The 24,907-nt window shown below is 34.3% G+C and overlaps 3 protein-coding genes across 3 annotated transcripts; all 3 read left to right on the top strand.

Moving 5' to 3' along the window:
* The first annotated feature begins 5,231 nt into the window (after positions 1 to 5,231).
* On the top strand, positions 5,232 to 6,170 carry LOC105995366 (olfactory receptor 1052-like). Its single transcript, XM_013029070.1, has one exon. It carries the CDS (start codon positions 5,232 to 5,234, stop codon positions 6,168 to 6,170), a length of 939 nt encoding a protein of 312 aa, XP_012884524.1.
* A 10,382-nt stretch (positions 6,171 to 16,552) lies between these two features.
* On the top strand, positions 16,553 to 17,491 carry LOC105995365 (olfactory receptor 1052-like). Its single transcript, XM_013029069.1, has one exon. It carries the CDS (start codon positions 16,553 to 16,555, stop codon positions 17,489 to 17,491), a length of 939 nt encoding a protein of 312 aa, XP_012884523.1.
* Positions 17,492 to 23,731: 6,240 nt separating this feature from the next.
* On the top strand, positions 23,732 to 24,670 carry LOC105995500 (olfactory receptor 1052-like). Its single transcript, XM_013029214.1, has one exon. It carries the CDS (start codon positions 23,732 to 23,734, stop codon positions 24,668 to 24,670), a length of 939 nt encoding a protein of 312 aa, XP_012884668.1.
* The last annotated feature ends 237 nt before the right edge of the window (positions 24,671 to 24,907 follow it).

Genomic DNA, 24,907 nt, shown 5'->3' with positions numbered 1-24,907 from the left:
AAACACTAATTATGTATTTTAAAAAGAAAAAGGAAAAAATAAATTCCAAATGTAAGAAAAAATTTCAAGTAATTTTCTAGTAAATAAAATTTCTTTGTTGGTCTTTGCACTATATGAAAAAGGTACTCACATTTTCATTATTTCAAATTTGAACATATATTTTTATCTTGTTATATTCTTTAAAACTGAAAAGAGATTTTAGAAAAAAACATAACATCAGACATGGATTGATACACAAATATCAAAATCTTTTAGATTTAATCACAATATGTACTAATAAAATAATTTATTTTATTTGAGTAATTTATATAGTTACTTATTTGGATTTTTATTTTTACTTTTCTAGTAAACTATTTTAAACATACGCCTTTAAAATGATTGAACAGATTAACAGAACTGTGTCTGAAAGAGATTGCACATTCAAAAAATAATGTATGCAAGAAAATGGACATTCAATAAGTAATAGTAGCTTAAATATGGGTAGAAAAAGCCAGGTACCAACTGCTCACATTTGTAATTCTAGCTACTTAGGAGACTGAAATCCTAAGCAATGTGATTCAAAATGGACCCAGGCAGAAAATTCCATGAATCAATCGAACAAGTGTGAAACTCTGACTTCAAATTCCAAGAAAAAAAGGCAGTGGGGTCAGTGGGAATAAAAAGCCAACCATGGTCACATATTCCTTGTAATTTCAGCTACTGGGAAAGTGGAGACAGGAGCATATGGTTCAAGGCTAGATCAGGCAAAAAATTAGTGAGATTTTTATTAAAACCATGGTGAGCATGATATTACATATTTGTAATCATAACCACATGGAAGGCACTGTCTGAGATCATTAGGAAACTGAGAATTCTGGAGATGTTAATTTTTCTAAAGAACAGATGTAAAAAAGTAGGTCATGTATGAGTGTACTCAGTATTTATTTTCAAAAGAGTGTTTGTCAAAAATAATACTTTTAAATAATTACAATTGATACCTAATAGTCAATATTTTTATCATAAATGCTTATTTACTATATATAGGGTAACATGTACTATACTATATAATTCTTACTGCCATAAATAAATTCATTCCCTAGGAGTAAATTGACACTGAGCTGAGACAAGTATTATCACATTGACAACACAGATAGAAGTAGGAAAAGCATATTAATTAGGAAATGGTATCTTCTCAGTTGGCTGCAAACACTAACTCTGATGGTGTAGCTATAATCCACAGATCTGTGATGTCTGTTTGTGAATTATTAAAGAGAAGAAAAGCATACAATTTTAATATAAATTACCCAAGTTGCCATGCTACTCACACATACTCTATGTGTGTATGCTCTTGATGTGATCTGTAATAAAACTTTAAATCACTAAGTGAACTTTCAGGTTTTCAGAATACGTGATTTATTAACTTAAAAAGAAAATAATTATATAGTCATGGAATGTATGAATTTCCTTATTTTATAGAATAAAAAAGAAAATAAGCTATTTCATAATTAGAACAATTAATCATTTTTCAGATTAGCGTTATGTTTATACTATATGGTATTGAATAGGTAATATTATATATGATTATGTAATATATAACAATAGTATATGATATACAACAATAATCATATATATATGTGATAGATTAGATTATGTAAGTAAATAACATATGATAGATAATCATATAGCTTAGATATCATGTATAATTATGTATAATTATATATATTATGCCATTTAGAAAAATCACTATATCTCTATTATGCCATTAAGAAAAATATTTATATATAAAACATATTATAAATCACATAATGTATATTATAAAGGGATTTTAAATATAGATTTATTATTTCAACTTGTTGAAATTTAGGTTCTCCAATGACATTTATTATTTGTACTGTACATTTACCTAGAGATGTTTGAACTTAGAGAATTTGTAAGCTCTTTAAGTATCCTATATATTTTATCACCTTCCCCTTTTTAATCTGTGAAATAAAAGTCATCTACTAAGCAAAGGTTGAAGCACATAAGCTCTGTGATTAGCTTTGGTCTCAAGGGACCACAGGGATATTAATGATCCAACTCTGGACAAGTAAGATTCATAACCACACAGTGAGCTTCAGCCTCTGTCCCCAAAAGAATAGTAACTGGCATAAAATATCTCTATTATTCCCAACATTAAGAATTTGGAAAACCTGTTTTGCTTTGTCTTCCAGATAGTGCTTATTTGATCTAAGCTTTACTATCTTGTGTGAGTACATTTAGAAAGTGATATTCATTTTAAATTTATAATTTTTATTGTTATGTCCCCTGTTTAATAGACGTGATTGTTGCTGATAAGATTTCCACATCCTTCTCAATTATTTTGAAGTCAATTTCTTAAACTGTGTTTTACTTAGGTTTCAGTGGTCTTCTTATTTTGTGTAAAGGGGTAATATTTACATAATAATTATGTCAAATAGTGGGTGATTGTATGGATCTCTATAACTTGATTTGCATATTACCATAAACTTATTTTCCTACCAATGCAAAGTTGCTCAAAACAGAATATGAGAAATTCACTGTTCTATAACTAGGTAATAGTAAAACATTTATTTCAAATTTAATACACTAATAAACATTGGAAACTGTGCAGACCTAATTTTATCTTATGATTCCAATAAGACATTTTAGCAATGATTTTTTGTTTTCCTTGGGCTATCATTTCACGCTTTGTGTAATTAAGGAATTGTGCTCAGTCACCTGACAGTGCCCTTCTCCAAAGTTGGTCTCCCTCCTACCCCTGGTAAAGTACTGTTTAGTCTCACTATGATCCTAGTAGGCTTGAATACAATAGTCTTAACAATAATGCCCACAGTTCCTAAAATAAACTACAGAAGCTATGGTGGACTTTTATAATTTTATGTATAATTTCTAAGTTTCTTGTGTTAGTTGCCTTTGGCCTAGAATATAGAATATTCATATTCTATGCAGTTAAATGAAATTATACCACACCTTTTTTCTGATTTTGCTTAATGATTATGGTCCTGGAATATGGAGATAATCTGCTGGTAGACTTTTATCTGGGTTCCATTAAATTATAATAAAATCATTTTAGATTTGCGACTTCCTATTCTTACATCTCATTATATTGTTAATCACTTTATGTTGTTGGGTTAATAAATTACTGTGAAGAAATTTTATATTTTTAAAAGTAGAGTAATTTTTTAAAAATTTTATTGTCAAGGTGATATACAAAGTGGTTACAGTTACCTAAGCAAGGTAGTGATTCCATTACCCCCTCCCTCATTTTTCTCCCACTTTCTGAGCACCATTGGCTCACCTGTAGTTCCAACTAGTCAGGAGCCTGAGATTTGAAGATCATGGTTTAAAGCCAATCTGGGCAGGAAATTTTAATTTTTTTAACTAATATTTGTTTTTTGTCAGGACACTGCGAAATATTAATCTGAATTTTAGAAAAAAATCACATTTGCATCAACAATTAGGTGCTAAAATGTTTTTCTTTTAAACCAATATTCATTTCCTGAGAGAAAACAAAAAGAGATGAGCATTGTAAGGCAGTCTTTTACTTATTAGGAAAGTGAGGCTAAGTTCCAAGGTACTAAGCACCTTTGCAGAAGATAAAATACAAGGTTTCACTAGGCAATACACAGTGTCCTTTTATTTCCAAAGTGTTTGCTTAAATTGCATATGTTACCCATCATATAACTTGATTTTTTGCTTTTGCAATCTGATTTTGTTAACAGGAAAAAAACCTGCTACTTCCAAGCATCTCATTTCCTCTTTTCCTTGGATAGAGTTCAACTTGGATTTATAATATATAATATCTGATATAAAATACATATGGGAACTGATTGACATGCTCAAACTTGAGGGATTGACCTATGCTTACAGAATGAGTACTTGGGCTTTGGTTTAGTGACACTACTTCCCAGGTATACTCAAATCTTATCTTAGTGATGTGAACCTCCACAGAGATACTATCCAAACATCCTGCTTGATATTATGAATGCCTAACATTTTATATATTGCCTTCTATACAGGACATGATTGAGGAATGATAAAGCGATTTATTATTTTTATATTTTAAAATGAGATAGACATATTTCACATAGGAAATAGGAAAAACTTGTATTCTCACAAAAGTGACTTATGGGGAAACTAAGACCATCATGTGAAGACAAAGAATTATGAATCTTTTTTTATGATTTCACATAGACCACTTACTAATAAAGTAAGGCTATTGTGTAACAGTTTAAATCCAAAAATATTTTCTGTAAATACACACAAAATGATAAAATAGAAAGAGAGAATGTTCTCTTTTCTTCATTTAGTAGAAATAAATTGATATGTTCTTAGACTATAGAAAAGGATGACAATTGGTAGTGGCAATTATCAGATAAGTAGAGCTATAAGCATTTTCATGAATTTATCCATATCATTTAAGCATTTTAGATGTTTCAATAAAATAACAAATGGTAGCTCAATTTATATAATTCCTAGTGAAACAAAATTGGAAATTAAGGCACTTGCATATTACAGAAGTGACTGTGTCAAGCTTAACTGGGAATAAAAGGAAAGCATTAGGGTACTCACAGTGAAATGGAATATCTGTTCTATATTCCAGAAGAAATCTGGAATATGTCATAGAATGAGTGAGAGCTGGGTATTCAGCCTAGGATTTGAATATCCATTCTAATTATGAATAGTTTTCTGAGATAACAAAGTTTGCTTTTTGTAATCCAATTCAATTTTTTAAACAGTAGATAGCCCAGGCTGGACTGGACTCACTATGTAGGCCAGACTGGACTGGAATTTATGATCCTTCTACTTCAGCCTTCTCAGTGTCAGGATAACAGATAAACCACACTGTGTTTGGCTTGAGGATTGTCATGGGTTTTCTCTCTCTCTCTCTCTCTCTCTCTCTCTCTCTCTCCTCTATTTTTTTGATTATTATGTTGATTTGGATTATCAGAAATAAAATAATCAATCTTACATTTCAAAAGTTTGAATCACAATAAAATGGATTAAAATTTAATTACCTGGAATAAAACAATCAATGATAAGTTTTTTTTTAATTTGAATAATAAAATACATGGATTGTCTTCCACATGTGGGGCCCAGTGCTAAAACTAATCTCTTCTTCATGTGAACTTCAGGGGAGTCCTAAGCATCTCATGGAATAACAAATCTTACATCATGGAGGAGATCACATGTTTCTTCTCTTAGTGACTAAAGAAACCCATCAAGCTGAATGCATGGCAAGTTGTAATCGCACAGGTGTGAAAGAATTCCTTCTGGTGGGGTTGACTGAGAATCCTGACTGGCAGCTCCCTCTCTTTGTGCTTTTCACTCTGATTTATCTCATCACCCTCGTAGGTAACTGGGGGATGATTGTCTTGATTTGGTTAAATGCCCAGCTTCACACCCCAATGTACTTCTTCCTCAGTAACCTCTCCTTTTGTGACATCTGTTACTCTACCGTATTTGCTCCTAAGATGCTGGTCCATTTCCTATCGAAACACAAGTCTAGCACGTTTGTTGGCTGTGTCCTACAGAGTTTCTTTTTTGCAGTGTATGTGACCACCGAAGGCATTCTCCTGTCCATGATGGCTTATGACCGCTATGTGGCCATAGCAAATCCTTTGTTATACACCGCCATTATGACCCAAAGCCTCTGTACTCGGATGGTCCTGGCATCTTACTTGGGTGGGCTAATTAATTCTCTGACACACACAATCGGTTTGCTCCGACTCGACTTTTGCGGTCCCAACGTTGTGAACCATTACTTCTGCGACATCCCTCCTCTTTTAAGATTGTCGTGCTCTGATGCGCGCACCAATGAGATGCTGCTTTTGGTCTTCTCCGCGGTCATCGCCATGTTCACTTTCATTGTCATCATGGTCTCCTATGCCCGCATCCTCATTGCCATCCAAAGAATCCGCTCGGCTGAGGGGAGGAGGAAAGCTTTTTCAACTTGCGCCTCTCACCTGACTGCTGTAACCCTGTTCTATGGGTCTGTGACCTTCAGTTACATCCAGCCAAGCTCTCAGTATTCACTTGAACAGGAGAAGGTCTCCGCCGTGTTTTACACACTGGTGATCCCCATGCTGAACCCACTGATTTACAGCCTGAGGAATAAGGACGTGAAAGATGCAGCAAAAAGATTGCTTCCCTGGAGGAGAAAACTCACGTGACTGAATCTTATCCACAGTTTTAGCCATCTGACATTAATCTGAACACACCTGTTCTTTAAAAATTATACCAAAAAAACATCGCAAAGAAAATTATGATAAAGACACTCTCAGGGCATGTAGAACAACAGTTTTGAGTTTTCCCTGAAGCCTGAAAGTCACATTCATTATTTTGGTAGCTTATTGATTTTATTCCTTCAAAAGCTAATATCTATATCTATATAGATATTTATGTCTTTTGTCCAGTAAGTGTTCATACTACAGTATGAAAGAGCTCACTGTGGTTTAAAAAGGAATAGCTAATAATAATTCAAGTCAAAACAATGTTCTATAACTATGCATTTATTAAATGCACTGTTGTCTCAGTGAAAAAATTAACATCTTTGCATCCAGATGCTACCATTAGTTTTTCTAAATGTCATTCTTTTAGTAAAACTACCTTCCCTTTGATATTTAGAGTTAATGTCTCAACATTATCCTAAAATGGCTCATTACTTAAAACTTTAAATAAACATACTTCTACTGCATACATTTGTTGTGCCAATCACATTGTGTAATGTAAAGCTGAAAAGATTTACAAGATAAAAAGTAAGTTATTAGAAAGAGCAAAAAAGAAATTAAGGCATGTTATAAATGAGAACTGTTATTTAAAGAAAAGAAAATATTCAAGTTTGTCTATAGCATGAAATTTGAGGCGGATATATTAGGGGAGGAATCCAAAGGCATACATAATTCCTATAAACAACTCTTGGTAGACTTACATAATTCCTGTAAACAACTCTTAGTTGGCTCTGACTGAAAATCTCAGCTGAGGGAAAAGGAATAAGGAAAGGAAGAAAGAAAGAAGAAAGGAAATAAAAAAGAAATAACAAAGAAAGAAACAAAGAAAGAAAGAAGAAGTGAGTTTCAGTAAGGAGGAAACGTTTTGGTGGGTGGACAAAAATGGGAACACAAGAATTTAAAAAGGAAGAGTTAGAACACTTAGCCATTATATTTAATGTATATTATGGAAAAATCATCTATATAACCTGGGGGTTAGGAGAGAGGGGAGAAAATGGGAGAGAATGAAGGAAAGTGGCATTGTGCAGGTAGCATTGTACTCATAACCTGAGTTATGAAAGTTAACCTATTTGTACAAATACTTTATAATAATAATATCAATAATGATGAGGATACTAATAAAACAGTTATGTAGAACTATCTCTTGCAAGCATATGCTCTATATATGTTTCCCCATATATGATGATGTTTTAAAGACTCTCTCAAAGGCTACAAGTTAACCCTGAATTAAATGCAATTTGTATGCCTCAGAAAAGTTTGCACAATGTCACTCTTATCAATATATACTAATATGACAGAAAGAATTGTTAAGTAAAAAGCTACTAAGAACCTAAAAAGAAAAAAGTGAAACATGTAAGAAGTATGTAAATAATAGAGAATGGTGAACATAGTTAAGAGAGCTCATAAACAAGAATGAGAGATTTGTGTTCTTCAGAACAAGGTTTATAATGATTGGAAAATTCTGACCCTATGTCACTACCACAATAAAAGAAAAAATAAAAGTTAAGTGTAATAAGCTAAGTAACATTAGTTCTAAAGGAACTTAAGGATAAAGGCAAGACATAAACTCAAGAAGTATGAGATGTTCTAGACCATTCAAAACAAAACAAAATAAACAAATACCTTACAGGTCAGAGGTGTTTTAAAGAGAGGAAGAAAAATTTAAAAAATGGAGAGATAGCAGTGGAGTACAGTAAGTGTGTAGAGATTTTGGGTCTGAAAGAAGAGAAAGGTACCAGGCTTAGTTTAAATATTAAAAAGGATACTAATTTCATAATAAAAAGATCATAAAATATATTCACAATGGACCATAAGGCTGAGATATTGCTCAAGTGGTACGACACCTACCTAGCATGAAAGAGGCTCTGAGTTCAAACTTTAGTACTGCCAAATATAAAAAGAAAAAAAAAACAAACACTAGAACATCAATGACATGAGAAAAAAAGTCCAGAAAGATTCCTGTCCAATCGCTCAGCTAAGTATTCTAAGTATGTTAAACAAGGTTTATTACAATCAAACTAGTGAGAAGCATAAACTTGGATATGTTATTAAGATCCTTTCCACAAGATGGTAATGAAAAGAGTTGATAATGGTCATAAGATATTTTCAATACAGAAACATAAGACAGCAACAGAATTTGGAGTTTATACACTCTGCATTGTTTTCAAACAATATAGCATTTTAAAAATTGATTATATAATAGGGAATGATGTAAGCCTTAGTAAAAACCAAAGATTTACATATTGTTCAAGTAATTATATTACTTTGAAGTTTCATAGGTAGAGAGATGATAGAGATAGGTACTACATGATAAATATCTAGATAGGTATTTAGATTGATAGATGTGTGTGTGTGAGAGAGAGAGGAATCCCAGGAAATAAATATAGTAAATATTGTGTCCCATTAAAGGAATGCAGTATCATTTCTGAGTTATTTGTCCTATGAGTGCTCTGGGGAAAATAAAAAGGGTAGAGTTTCAAGCAGTTATGCAGGCTGGAAAGATGAATTTGATTTTAATGAAACTTTAATGCAGCAGCGGATTCTGCATTTGGACTGGGCAGAAGATGAGAGACTGTTTTGAATCACAAAGGTTTACAGAGATCTCCTGCACTCAGGCTGCATCCAGAAGATTTGTAAAAACTAGTGGCCAGTAGTAGGTGCAATGCTGGTTTTCCTCTCAAACTATCTGACAAGAGTTAATCCTGCTATTAGACAGGTACAGATTTTAAATTTTGTATATTTATTATTATTTGCCTGTTTTTCTATTTAGTTTTTGTTTCAAATTCTTTACTGTGATGAAGTGATAATTTCCCAAATTTCACAGTATTGTGGGATAGTGATGCTTAAAGTCACAAACACATTCTAACTTTCATGGGGCAAATTTTCTATCAAGGTCTATAACATTTATGAGTTCTATGAGCTTTGCAATACAGTTATTTCTTCCACATTGGTGATATGTACATTTCTTTTGTTTTGCATAGCATCAGCTGTTCCTTCTTTCCCACTTGTTCCCTCCCTCCTATCGCTGCCATGGAGTTTCTTAGTTCATTTTTATCAATTAGACAGGTACAGATTAGAATTTTCTTTTTTATTTGTGGGGCTTGAACTGTGGACCTGAGCGCTTTCCCTCAGCTTTTCAGCTCAAGGCTAGTGTTCTACCATTTGAGCTACAGTGCTCCTTCTGGTTTTCTGATGGTTTATTGGAAAAAAAAGTCTCAAGGACTTTCCTGCCTGGGCTGGCTTTGAACTGCGATCCTCAGATCTCAGCCTCCTGAGTAGCTAAGATTATAGGCGTGAGCCACTAGCACCAGGCTAGAATTTTCTTTTAAAAAATCTAAGAACTAAAGTCCTTAGAGACAGAGAGATGGAGCTATTTATTATTATTTATTATATTTTTATTATTTATACATTTTTATTGTTAAAAATATTGTACCCATGGGTTACAGTTACATGAGCAAGGTAGTGAGTCCATTTCCTATCAAGCATTGTTACCTCCTCCTTGTCTATGTGCTTGGTTTATGACTTGCCACTAGTGTAAGACACCAGCAGCCTCATAGGGATATTGATAAACAGAGGAAAGAGTTACATTGTGGGGGGGGGGCAGGGAAGGGTGGGCGCCAGTACTCGGCTTGAACTCAAGGCCTTACATACTCTCAGGTTTACTTGCTCATGGCAGTGCTGTAACACTTGAGCAGAACCTCCTTTTTTTGTGATTACTTGAATATTGGGTTTCACAAAGTTTTTTGCTAAGGTTGGCTTCAAATAGCCAGGATTGCAGATGTGAATCACTGGCACAGATAGTTACACTTACTTTTCAAAAATTATTTGAGTAGAACAATTGAGCCACGTTGTTACTAGAAATATATATATATATATATTCATATATATTCACACAAACATATATATATATCCCTATATATATATGTGTGTGTGTGTGTGTGTGTGTGTGTGTGTGTGTGTGTATATATATGCATGTGTCTGTTTCTGTGTATCTGGTTGTATGTGTGTGTCTATACATATATATACATATGTAAAGTTATATATGAATATACATTCATATATCTAAAATCGTGATCAAAACCAAGTCAAATAAGTAAACCTAGATAGAATTGAACAGAAAACTGAATGAAACTATAGAAAAGGCATATGGCACTAATAGATATCAAATAAGTACCAAATACAACCATACAGTACCTCAACCTTAACAGTTGTGTAGAAAGAAAAAGATCTAAAGAAATATATGGTTATAGTTTCAACAGAAAGGCCACATTAATAAAAGTTAAACTATACTGACTTCCCTTGACAGATGTCATGGAAAACCTGGATATCTTATAGATCACCAATGAAAATGTAATACTTGGAAATATTTTTTCAAGAAACTTTGAGCAGGGTGCCAGTTGCTCACGCCTGTAATCCTAGCTCCGCAGGAGGCTGAGGTCTGAGTATCATGGTTCAAATCCAGCCCAGGCAAGAAAGTCCATGAGACTCGTATCTCCAGTAAACCACTAGAAAACCGGAAGTGGCACAGTAGAGTGCTCGCCTTGAGCTGAAGAGCAAAAGGACAGCACCCAAGCCCAGAGTGCAAGCCCCATGACCAACAACAACAACAACAAAAGAAACTTTGAAAAAATGTTAGGAACTGTTTAATATCGACGATACCTATTGTAAAATGAATAGTTCCCATAAAAAAATCACCATACTTCCAAAGAAAAACAAGAAAAGATATCATCCTTACCTAAGGGAATAGAAGAAGCAGATAAAAATGGTCTCTGAATAATCCAAATATTGGATTGAGTGAAAGAAAGTGATTGCTTACTTGCTCTTACGAAGCTAAGGTCAAATGAAGCAAATGCATAAGTAAAGTGCAGAGAAATATGAAGAGTATGACACCTCAAATAAAAACATTTCAATTTATAGAAAATAATTCATAAGCCAGTGCCTGGGCTTCACACCTCTAACCCTAGTGACACAGTAGGCTGAGATTTGAGGATCGAGATTTGAAGCCAGTCAGGACAGGAAAGTATGTGAAAATCGAATTTCCAGTTAATCACAGAGAAAAACAAAAGCCAAAGTTAGTTCTGTGGCTCTAAGAGTAGAGTGCTAGCCTTGAGCAAAAGAGCTCAAAGACACTCCCCAGACCCAGAAAGTAAGCCCTAGAACCAACCAAAAAAAACTTCTGGGCTTATTTGAGGGGAGACAAAATGTGTGAGAAAAGAAAGAATAATGGGAGATGAGTGATATTGAAATGATTTCTGTCTAAGCATGTATGAAGATGACAGAAGATAAACAACTGAAAGCCCATGAAAACTCAAGGGGGTAGAGAAGAAGGGTAAAAGTCAAACAATAGAGGGAGTTAATCTGACCAAAGTACTATAACAGGATGTTTGAAATGCAATGGTGAAACTGCTTTGAACAACTAATATACACAGATAATTAAGGAGAAATCCACAGAGGATTTTAATCTATAGGATGATAAAGTAAATAATTAAATTCACAGTAGCATCACTGAAAAGCATCTCATTTAAAAAACAAAACCACAAAGAATGAGGAAAACTTAGTAGAACCTCTTTAGATTTTAAAAAGCATAAATATAGAATGGATTAGCAGTCACTGAGGAGACAATAGGAGAAAGAGAAAAAGTATCTGTAATAGCAGCTTTCAGCACTTGGTGGAAATATATTCAGCATTTTACTGATTATGGTTCTTACACAATATAGTTGCACAGAAATAAATTCTAGATCTACGTATGAAGGGAGAAGAATAAAAATAAAGTAATAAATGATAAATGAACAATGCCAATGGAAGAACCTCACAGCATTCAACTCAGAAAGTAAGAAGTGGAACTTGATTAATATCTATCAACATCTAATCAATCAATTATCTATCTGTCTGTCTGTCTGTCTGTCTGTTTGTACTAGGTAGTATCAATGGTCTTATTCATTCTAGACAAATGTTTTACCACTGAGCTATATCACCACCACACAGTGAAAATTATTCTATACAAATATAATCTTAACCATTATTATAAATATAAAAATCATTTATTTTTATAAAGAAAATATTCCCAATGCATTAGTTTGAGATAGATATTTAGGAATAAGTAAAGATGAGCAGAGTGAAATATTTCCTGTAAGAAGTGAAAACTATAAACCATTGCAAGAAGACTTGTCCTTAGCCTAATGGTTCCCTAAGAGAAGAGAAAATATTAGTCTCATAAACATAGGTTACCTATTCCTCACAGATAAACTGGGAATGAATTGTAGTAAAGAGAGAAAGGAACAGAGAATATGTTATATACAAAGAAGGTTCTAGGTCTTGTAAAACAATAGAACATTAATTTCTGCCCTAACTCAATCTTAGGATAATACTAGGTATGTGTACCTGTGATCTCATAAATTTAAAATTTGGGAAATTAAGAAATTTTCAATTACATTGAAGAAATTAAGTTTTAGTCCAAAAAAGGGCTAATTTTTATCATTCTTATACAAATGACCAGGTAAAAACAGTGCAGCATTCCTATCCAGTGAAGCAAATGGACATAAACATCAGTAGAGAAGTGATAGGTGAGAGGAAAAGGCATTCAGGATGGAAGATGGGTCCACTTCAAAGGAGCCTTCTTATAAAAAGCAGTAGTTTGCATTTCCTTTGTTATTATTCATGTCATTCAGGGTATCCAGACAAAAGAAAAAAAATACTAATGGCCTCTTACTCTCTCTTGACTTTTTCCCTGAAGGCTGATATTCTATGACTAGAACCACACCTATGCTTATGAGGTTTTGCTGCTTAATTGGAGATGAGTCTCTCGAGTTTGACTGCCCGGCCTGGCTTTGAACCATTATCCTCAGATCTCAGCCTCTTGAGTAGTTAGGATTACTATCATGAGCCACCTACAGGTAGCTAGGAAATATTTTTCCCTTTTTTTTAAACTGTAAAGGTGCTGTAAAGAGGGGTGACAGTAGTTATTTAAATAAGGTAATGAGTTCATTTCTTTTTGAAGTGTTCCTCCACCCTTGTTTTCTCCTACTTTTGTATCATGTTCCACCACATTAAACTCCACGTATGATTCATTATGTTTATATATTTTTCCCAAAACTTCAATCCATGGAATGTGTTCTGAGAAGGATGCCAAAGGCATTTCTTCCAATGCTGTCACATTTTTTCCCAGAAAACATAATTCTCTTTCTCTCCTGACTTCCTCCACATTTTCCTCTCTGCATTATAAAATTCAAGAAAACAAAATGTCTTAGGGGAATCATCATGTGTGTGAGAATTTTCTAAATCCCTGAAGAAAGTTAGTAATGCAAATATTACATGTTTTTAATCAGTTAACTCCATTGGGGGCAGATTCCCACTTGAACTAATGTGAATATATAATTGAGCTTCTCAGGGAAACGTGCCCTCTGGCATGATTTTAATCATCTTGCTCTCACTTTTATACCAAGGATTCTGTACTTTTGATTCTTCCCTATGAAAGGATAAGTTTGAATTCCATCCCTGCTTCCTGGTACTACTATTAATCACCCAAGTAATGAATCATTTTAAAAGTAAGATACCTTTAATCGAATATTTTCAATGTTCTGTTTCTATTTTTGCTTGGGGTAAACAAAGAAAAAAATCAACTCTGGGCATGGCTACAGGTTTCCTAAATGAGATGAGATGTTAAATATCTTTGCTTCTATGATAGGTTAGATTCACCTATTTAGTCTTACATAGTCATATCTAACAAATCAATTATTTTGTAATGGAGAGGAAAATAGGTGCTGATAATAATGAACATTTCAAGTTACAGGGGAAGGACAAATGATAATTTAGTTCTCTGTTCACATCCCTTATCCTGCCTGTCCGTCCTTCTTTCTGTGTTAATACCAACTAGTTGTACACATTCTGCTCATTAATAAAATACTTTCCTTCTGAAAGTATGACTCACAATTCAAATTAATCTAAGTCAAAAACACAAGTATTTTTCAATTATTAGTATAGATCACCCAGATATAACATAGTTATCTTCTTTTTGTCTTTGTTTCTAATGTATTTTTTTTGAATTTTGCCCATTTGATAGGCAACAGAGTCTCAAAATGACAGAATAATGATGCAGCCAGTGAAAATGTTATTCCTTACTGTATTGTGTAGAGGTAAAGGTACCAGTATCCTAAGGCTTCAAATATTTATGTACATTTGCACTTGGCTCAGAGGGTCCAAGAGGTAATTTAAAGGACTCTGGCTCCTATGGAAAATTCTTTTCTGCACAAGTTGTCCTGAGAGGAAAATACTGATCAGGACTAGAGACTCCCTGTGCTACTATATGGTTGTAGAAAACCAGGGCCTGAACTCCAACACTTGTTTGTAATTCTGTTATTTTTGTTTCTAAAATAGATAAGATAAAATCACCACAACAAAAGTAACACAATGTTCTGTGTATTAGAAACCAAATTCAAGAAAGTTAAACTCCCTGCTTTAGAATCATGTAAAAGGGTACATGAAAAAAGCCAGAATACAGTTTAAGGAATATGTAAAGAAGCAGGTTAGAGATTCTGCTTTCTAGTCTGTCATTGGTGAGCAATAGTTTGTAATGTGATTTAGAATAAATAAATCAAATTTTCAAATGATTCAAAAACAGTGCTTCAAGGTAGTCCAGGTAAAAAATCTTGACCTTGACTATTAAAATTATATTTTAAAAATCTCATCTTAAAAAATCAGACTTATATTTTAAGTATACATGTATTTATATATGTATATATATATGTGAGAAAAACATATTACATTTTTCGTGCAAAATTTATACTAATCAGAAGATAGGTATGAAATTATTATGTATTGTTACATTTTTCATGCAGAATCAGATTAAAACATGGAATTAAATAAAGCTTGGAAAGAAATGCAAGTATCTTGGGTGGGTTTGCTTTGATTCATAGGTTTGCTTTTTCTCAGAGAAATGAAAGAATTTGTTTATTGAGTTTCAGTAAGCATTTCCATTGAATATCAAAGGACAGTTGTAAGTTGTTTTTCTTTTTTATTATCTTTAAGTAGCTGTAAAATCAAGTTTCAGTTTAACATGTCAATGTATAACTTCAATGCATCTTGATGAGTGTCATCTTAACATCATTCTCCACCTGGCCATCCCATCCCTATCCATCCCCTCAAGTTACTTGACTATACACCACTTGCTTTTGATCATGTTTCATGTCCCAGCACAGACAACTCTCATGTCATTACTGGTATTTCCTCAGAAGCCAGTATCACCTGTTGTTATTTAAGCCTGACTTCAGAAGTTTGGCATGGTAGGTCGCACACTTCTGTCACATTATTTTTTTTTCTTTTTTATAATTGAGGAAGTTTAAGAGTATAACTCAGTAGTGGTAAGCTTGCCGAGAACACACAGGGACTGGAAACAACCTAGTGCTAAGAAAAAAAAAAGTGGAGCAGAAACTAATTATAAAGGTATAGTTAAATACCTCAGATTAAGAATGTCAGGCTAAAATGGGTACTGGTAACTCATGCCTGTAATCCTCGCAACTCCAGAGGTTTGAGTTCTGAGGATGATGGTTCAAAATCAGACTGGGCATGAAAGTCTGTGAGACTCTTAAGCTCCAGAAAACCTAGACATGGAGCAGCGGCCCAAGTAGTAGAGTGCTGGCTTAGAGCACAATGATCAGGGACAGTGCCCAGGCTATGAGTTCAAGCCCCAGGACAGGTACCAAAGGGGGGAAAACAAGTATATACATGTATATATATATATATATGTATATGTGTATGTATTCATGTATTTGTATGTTTGTTTGTCTGTCCATTTATTCTGTGTGCCAGGCAGTAAGTAAAAAGAACCTTGTCCATGATAGGTATTCACTCTACATTTGAGGTGTACCCTCAGACCCTTTTATTTCTGTTTAATAGGAAGAAGTCTTGTGTGTTGATTTATTTCATATTACCTACCATTAAAACCAAAGCATAAAAACTACATTGGGAAAAGAGATTAAAGTTCTACTTCCAATTTGTATGTATGTATAAACCAGAGTTTTCTTAACATATCTTTACCATGGAATTCTCTTCAGGTTCTTGTTCATATTAAAGGTAGCAAAGACAAGCCTTCTATAGCTAGGACTCAGATTTTATATATATATTTTTTCCCAATATGGATTTTTTTAAACTAGAAGTGAGTAAACCATAGACATTCTAGTTAAATTTTCTAAAGCATATATGCACAACATCTAAAGATGAGAAGCTCTTGACTTCGAGTCAGAAGATATTAAAGACATTAACATAGCCATGGATTCTCCAAACGTATCCCAGTTTCGTTGTGGTTCGCAGGTACCAGGAAACCCAGTCCGATGGCTGGCGTCAATTTTACCCTTGTGACTGAATTCATCCTGCTGGGGCTGACCGATCGGGCTGAACTGAAGGCGTTCCTCTTTGTCTTGTTCCTGCTCATCTATGCGATCTCCTTGGTGGGCAATCTGGGCATGCTGCTTCTCATCCAGGTCACTCCCAAACTCCACATGCCCATGTACTATTTCCTGAGCTGTCTGTCCTTGGTGGACGCCTGCTATTCGTCCGTGTTCGCACCGAAAATGCTCCTGAACTTCTTCGCTGCGCAGGAGACAATCTCATTCCGGGCATGCATCGTGCAGTATTTCTTCTTCGTGACCCTTTTGACCACGGAGGGCTTTCTGCTGGCCGCCATGGCTTATGACCGCTATGTGGCCATCGCCAACCCTCTACTCTACACGGTGGCCATGACGAGGACCGTGTGCGTGGTGCTGGTGTTCGGATCCTGCGTCGGAGGTGTCATCAACTCATTGACACACACCATCGGCCTGCTGAACCTGTCCTTCTGCGGGCCCAAGGTCATCAGTCACTTCTTCTGTGACCTTCCCCCTCTGCTGAAGCTGTCGTGTTCTGACACCTCTATGAATGAACTGCTGCTTTTAGTCTTCTCTGGCATCATCGCCATGATTACATTCTTGACGGTTATGGTGTCCTACGTGTTCATCGTGGCTGCCATCCTGAAGATCCGCTCGGCAGCAGGCAGACACAAAGCCTTCTCCACCTGTGCCTCTCACCTGACCGCTGTGACTTTGTTCTACGGCTCCATAAGTTTCAGTTACATCCAGCCGAGCTCCCAATATTCCCTAGAACAAGAGAAGGTAGTCTCGGTGTTTTATACCCTGGTGATCCCCATGTTGAATCCCTTGATTTACAGCTTCAGGAACAAGGAGGTGAAGGAGGCTGTGAAGAGAGCGGTGGAGCTGAAACCTTTTCGTTGTTAATTACACACTATACATCTCCAATGAAATGATCTAACAAAAACAAAACCAGTGCTTTGCGAGATATGATGACTTTTTTAAGTTAAATAAAGTTGTATTCAAAATAAAGCTGTGGTCTATTTGGCTGGAGTCCTGTGGGTTACAATGGTAAAATCATAGCTACAGTAATCGTACATCATAGCAAAAATGGAGGAGAAATGTGCTAACTAGCCTAAAACCTGGATGGAGATATAGCCCATCATCCTAGACATTTGACTGCTCCTTCCTTTCATGAGTAGACATGAACATAAAGATGTATGGATTTATTATATAGAGATAAACAAAGAATTATATATCCCCAGTAGAGACAAAGGACAGAATAATAAAATATCTCTTAGCTGGTTTCCTTGGTTGAATATAGAAAGAAATTGGGGGCGGGGAGGAATGGGAAGGGATGGGAAGGGAAATAAAGGAGGAGGCAACAATGCTTGATAAGAAATGTACTCATTACTTTGCCTATGTAATTGTAACCCATCTGTACGGTCTTTTCACAAGAAAAAATAAAAAAGGTAAAAATACTTTTAAGTCATAAAAAATACTGATACTTATGCTACCAAGAAAATTCAGAGACACATTTTCCAGAAGTTTGCCTTGGTTGTTTATGGGCTGATATTCCCTAAAATAAAGGTACAGGCTGGGGAGTTAGCCTAGCCGTAGCATTCTTGCCTCCTGTCAACCAAGTCATGGGTATGATCATAAATACTGGAACTTAAAATAAATATACACAATTTGAAACATTAAAGAATCTGGTCCTAGATTATCTTCCCACTCAGAGTTTATTCTAACACTTTCTCCGCTGTTGCTCCCAGCTTTCACTCACACATATGAAGTGATACCAGAAAGAGAGCACCCACTTTGTCAGTATTCTATATAGGAAAACCACGAAAGCCTAGAAAAGTTTGTTCTGAAGAATTTTCTTTACTATTTAGAATGAGTAAATCCATGAACCCTAGGGCCTCATTAGAAACTATAGCTGATTCTCATTTTAAGTATCTTCCAACATTCTTTAAACATTATTTTGTGTTTATTATTTATTTGTCACTTAAAACTAAAGAGAAAGGCTGAACAATTTCCAAAGAAAACATCTAGTGTACAAACCATGATTGTTTTTCATTATTGAAGATAAGTCAGCTTTCTCCTGGGATTGGCTTAGCAACAGTTCAACTGAAGAACAACATTATCTACAGACATTAGCCAAAAAAATCTCTGCAATGTATTGTAGCAAAGGGAAGCCTGCGAGTCCATTTGTGTTTTTTCTTATTCAAATCATAGATACAAGTGTACCTTCACAATATCAACCCTGAAATACTGATTTTATATAATCTATCACCAATTTTTAATACCACTGAACATAAAATCCAAGGGGCATGTATGGAAATATATATAGGCAATAAAAATGATATGAGAAGAATAAACTCCACTTCTTATAAATTCTGCATAATATACAGTCTCTAAAAGGTCGGTTTGACCTCCCATGATGCAAACAAAACAATATAATTCCAAAATATGCATGTGTAAAAGGAGGCAATACATCAGAGGAGACATGATATTTTAGGCGATACCAGCCTTCAACTCATTCTATCAACTAGTTACAAGATAATTGAATCAATAACTAGAAAAATATACCTTTCCTTAAAAAATTACTTTCTTAGAAGTCTGAAGAAAATTGAGTCTGGTAACTCTTCAATAAGGCAGTACGATAAAATAAATGATATAGCTTCATATATGTATATATAGTCACATATTGATATAAAGTGTCACATATATTCAATGGTGATATTCTAAATGATCTTTGTTCTAATATAGGCTTATCGTGAACATAAACTGAGCCAAATATATTCAAACTGATTTACTATAGTTGAATTAATCAGTAGTAAATAAATAAGAATTCCATTGATAAAATACCTGTTGCTATCTCATCTGTGGACATATGAAATTATTAAGAAAAATGACCTGAGGATATATACTTGTTGCTCCAATCTCAAACTGATTATTGCTTAGGATCATTGTTTCTCTAACAAAACTTGCCCAAGGTTTATTTGTGAACTTTACTTCAGTTTCTGAAGGAATGGTTATTACATATGTGGTACTGTTTTATTCTACGCACATAGATTTGCAATTTGTGATTTGGGGACTGGTATAATTCATTGAGGAAATGACTCCCTGGTATCACCAGTTATGGCTGCATTTTGTATATAGTCATGAAACACACATATACTACATGTGTTGTATTTGCACAGGTACCCAGAGCCTAATGCAATAAATTCATGGTCTAACCACAGAGAAATGTCTTGCTGGCCCTGCCTGGAGAAGTTAAGGCTGCATTTATATCTTAGTCACATGTGTTTTTACTTGCACAGTTATGTATGAGCGCCTGCCATGAATTCATGGCATAACTCGGGGAAGTGAGTGACTCACTGGCACCATTGGATTGGTCATAGCTACATTTGTGTCTTGTATGTTGGTGTTTTACTTCTATAAGGGTCAATGCTAGGAACTCATAAACCTTTGATTTAAGGTTTGGTTTTGCTCTATGAGTAGCCAGTGATGGCATGATGCCAGCAAAAACATAATGGGGATTGTCAGTTGTCCTGAGTGAAATGTGGCCTGTATATAACTGCCATTCCAAATAATCATGCAAAAATCAAACAACCATCCTATCCAAACCCTTATGTATTACTAAAGACTCTGACTAAATTAAATAATGATAACAATTTTTTCAGTTTGAAAAGAGTGACTTAAAGCAGACATGGCGTTTTAGTTATGTCTTATAAGGTCTGAGTTCATATGTTCTTATTCTTCAGTCTTTAACTTCTCAAATGTTTGTTTTTGCTTCAATACCCTCATAATTCTCCTGGTTTTCATGTAAACCTTGAGCAAGTTCTATAGTGGCCCAGCATCCTTTATATCATGACTCAGGTAAATCCGAATTTTTCAGTAAATAAAACTAAATAATGATTAAAGATAATGGTTACTAAGTGCTTGGTACATATTAGGCCCATAAAAATACAAACAGTCCCTCTTGATATTAGTGGTCCAGAGAAAAAGCAATAATTATTTTAGCAAAACGGACAGTACCTTATGTTATTAGTGTTTTCACTTTATTTCATGTTAAAGTCACTCCGAATTTTGCTTGTTGTTTTGGTAGCATATGATTAATATTATTCTTCTTGTAATTATTTATCTTATTATTTTAATTTTGTATAACATTTAACCCACCAACTTACCCTGAATTTGCTATTTTTATATTTTATTCTGTTTTTCCATTTCCTGTTTACTCATCATTTTATAAATTGCTTTCATATTCATCCAATATAATAAAAAAATGTTGAACTTCATCTTAATACACCACTTGGATGAATTGTCACTAATATAAAAAAACCTGATGGGTGAAAGTACATTTGAGTATATGCTTATGTACACACAACACACACACACACACACACACACACACACACAGAAACATGAAATCCTATTTAGAAATTGCTTTTGCTATATTGGATTCTTTCACTTTGAAACAAAAATATATTTTCTAGTTTTAAAACTACCACTACTAATATATTTATGCAATCACAGTCTCACCAATGAATAAAACTTAAAAATTGAATTTAATAAATTTTATGGATAATAGATGCATATAATTGATAGAAATTATTATTTAAGCACAGTTCTTAAGAGTTTAGTTTTCCTTTGCATCAACATGAAATAGTCAAGTCAATTGTTCTCTAAAGCTAAGGAAAGGCTCAATATACAAATTGCTACAATTTTGGAAGAGTGCAAGGGACTTAATTTCCTCAGAGCTATCTAAGTGCTTTAACGAAACCTAGGGTTCACAAAGCCCTGGGGATTTCATCCTCCAATGATCAGAAAACAAATATAAACCCAACCTTGAGGGAACTAAGAGGAAAGGACCACAGTTTCTTCTCTAGTCCAGGTAAGCGCCCTACTAATGTGTTCTAAAAAAGGATTTATCAATATTTTCTTTGATTTTTCTAAAGGAAAAATTAGATTCAAACATTGAATCTAATGTGAGGAGAAATCTGCTTTAAATACATTCTGATTATGAAAATATCTCATTTACACCACCATTGGCATTTCTTAGAAGAGTGTGGATTTATTCCACAGTTCCTCAAGTAGCTACATTTAATGAGTCTTAGTTTTGTTTGTTGAAAGTTGCAAAGGAGAATTTGTTTAAAATCCTAAAACCTAAGATGGATTGATGTCAACTGTTGAATTTTGCTAACTCTGAGGCAAATAGCAAGGATTTTTTGGAATTATTGTTATCAAAACTATTTTTAGACTCAAATATTAATTTATTACATCACAGCTGATTTTATAAAGAAAGAAAACTGCCTTTGGAAGGCAGTCCTAACACTAAAGAAACAACTATGAAATTATAGAAATTAAAAGAAACACAGTCACATGTAACACAATTGTTTTGTTTCCAAAAGCAGGTCAAACAGTGTGTATTATCTGAGGACAATTAAATAAAACTGATGAAATATAAATGTTGGCTTAATCAAAAAGCCATTTTAGAAATGTGTCAACAGATCATCTCCATTTTCTTTATTTGTTTTAAGTAGGCAATGACTGGCTTAGGTATATTCTTGCATTGTAGATGACAGTTTGTATGTATTTTCTTATGTAATCCTCACAACTGTATGTGGAAGGTTTTCAGAGGAATGTAATGGTTGGGCCAATTGTTTGGCTGAGAGATTACTCCAGTAAAAAATTATTGTTTTAAAATCCTTACCATTTCAGTAAAACAGACACAAATGAAAAGATCACATAGGGGTGTTCACAGTATTTGCATTATTAAATGGCTACCATATTAATATTACACAGCAATGATCTCGACTCATATCTTCATCACTTTCAAACATTACAAAATATTATCAAATGATTTGGGGGTTATTGATTACAAAATAAATAAAATATTCAGTATTTAGGGGAAAGTGAGTTTGTCATAAAAATGTGATAAATGACATTTTTAGATAATGATGTGATAAATAATTTATAAACATATATAAGTCATATATAAATATAAATTATTTTTCATTGAAAGTACCCAAGCCATAATGACATATTGCAAATTCCTAACAGACTTATAAGGAGAAGAGTTTTCCCCTAAACATTATTTATCCAAGATTTATGCAAATATTTTTGATATAAGTGGTTTTTTTCTTATTTGGGGGAATATATGATCATACTTGAAATAATATATATTTAATGATTTAATTTGTCCAGAAGGAAAAGTCAGAACTATATGATATGATTGAGTGTATAGGAAATATGATTCTTTTCTTAAAATTATATTTGAGATTTGACTTCAGGGAGTAAAACATATCAAAAAGTTTCCCAAACCTATCAACACACACACACACACACACACACACACACAATTCAAGAAATTATGGAAATACCTGAGGAAAAATTCCAATCATTCAATAATTTCTCCAGTGATTTAGACAATAAAGTGGTATTATTTGGAATCACAAAGAATGATTTCCTAGAATTAAATTAACCTTAAAAAATAAATATTTTATGAAAAAAAGATTTCTTTCCTTTTTTTACGATAAAATGATTTCTTTTATTTTATAGCCCATCTACCAATGACACACATTTGCTTTTCCTTGTATGTTTTATTACATGATACTGTTTGCAGCCATGTGTATGTCAACATGCATATACAGACCTATAACACCCATTTGTATTCTGTTTATTTGTTTAACTTGTCTAAATATCATCAGAATAATTAATAATCAAATGTCTCAGAACACTCATTGCTAAAAATCAAGTTTTGTTTGCTTTCTTTCTTGTTATAAGTTATTCTTCTTCAAAACATGAAATTCATGACTTATTCTCTTTAATCTAGAGTATTCTATTACCTTGGGTCTGATTCTTAAACTCTACCAAGCAAACACTTCTGTCAGGGCTTTCCCAGGAGATTATAACTTCTCTACATATTTTTATGTAATACATAATGCCAATTATTTTCCCTAAAGAGATCCAACTACAATTTTGTAGTCATCTCTTTTTGTCATCGGAAGATTTGCATTTTCTATGGATTATGATTGCAGATAATGTTGCACCATTTTCTGAGAATCTTCATTGATTGAATCCATGTTTCAATCTGTATGTATTTAGTTATTCCTTCCCCCTGCCCTTGTTTTCCTGCAGATTCCTCCTAGGGGAGCAGCATAAATGGCTGACAGGAATGCCAGTGTGGTCACTGAATTCATCCTCCTGGGTCTGACAGATAACCCTGAATTGAATACCCTCCTCTTTTCGTTGCTTCTCTTGCTCTATGTTAGCACAGTGTTGGGCAACTTTTGGGTTATCATAGTCATTGTGGCCAGTGACCAGCTTCATTCTCCCAAATACTTCTTCCTTAGCCACTTGGCTTTCTTGGATTTCTGCTATTCTTCCGTATTTATTCCTAAAATGTTAGTGAGTTACATGGCAGGGCAGGAAGTCATCTCCTATCACAGCTGCCTCCTGCAGTACACCTTGGTCAGCATGCTCCTGACTACAGAATGCTTCCTCCTGGCCACCATGGCCTATGATCGCTATGTTGCCATTTGCCGCCCACTTCACTATAGAGCGGTCATGACCCCCAGGTGCTGCATCTTCCTGGTGACTACTTCTTACCTGTTGGGTTGTGCCAACTCCCTCACCCACCTGAGTAGCTTGCTCAGCCTGTCCTTCTGTGGGCCCAATGTTATTAACCATTACTTCTGTGATATTCCATTGCTCTTTCAACTCTCCTGCTCGGACACCCACCACAGTGAGATTTTATTCACTGTCCTTTCAGGAGCTACATCAGTGACTACATTTTTGTCTGTAATAGGTTCCTACCTGGGAATTCTTCTCAATGTCCTGAAAATGCACTCTACCAGAGGCAGGTATAAAGCCTTGTCCACCTGTGCCTCACACCTGACTGTAGTAACTCTCTTTTATGGAACAGTGATCTTTACATATCTGGGAACCACTTCTAGCTACTCACAAAATAGAGCTAAAATCGTCTCCATGTTTTACACACTCTTGCTTCCAGTGCTCAACCTTCTAATATACGGCATAAGAAACAGAGAGGCCAAAGAAGCCATGAAAAGAATAATACAAAGAAAGGCATTTGCTCAGTGAATATGAATTTACAAGTAAAAACATTTAAGGAAAATGTATTGACGTGGCAGGCTGGCACATTGTTAAATACCTATGAGACATAGGGAAGGGGCATACTTTAGAAAGCTTATGAATGTTAGTAACCTGAATATCAATAACCTGAATAAGCACACATTCATATGAAAATATTCCTTTATCCTGGGAAGCTCTCTGTGGGAGCCCTGGGAACTAATTGGTTTAAAAAATGAACAAAGAAAA

The sequence above is a fragment of the Dipodomys ordii genome, unplaced genomic scaffold (assembly GCF_000151885.1).
Source record: "Dipodomys ordii isolate 6190 unplaced genomic scaffold, Dord_2.0 Scaffold117, whole genome shotgun sequence".
Taxonomy (NCBI): Eukaryota; Metazoa; Chordata; class Mammalia; order Rodentia; family Heteromyidae; genus Dipodomys; species Dipodomys ordii.
The sequence above is the reverse complement of the archived record's forward strand: the minus strand, read 5'-3'. Positions and strand labels throughout refer to the sequence as shown.

Coding starts and splice junctions, on each gene's coding strand:
- LOC105995500 (XM_013029214.1), top strand. CDS start 23,732: ATGGCTGACAGGAATGCCAGTGTGGTCACTGAATTCATCCTCCTGGGT.
- LOC105995365 (XM_013029069.1), top strand. CDS start 16,553: ATGGCTGGCGTCAATTTTACCCTTGTGACTGAATTCATCCTGCTGGGG.
- LOC105995366 (XM_013029070.1), top strand. CDS start 5,232: ATGGCAAGTTGTAATCGCACAGGTGTGAAAGAATTCCTTCTGGTGGGG.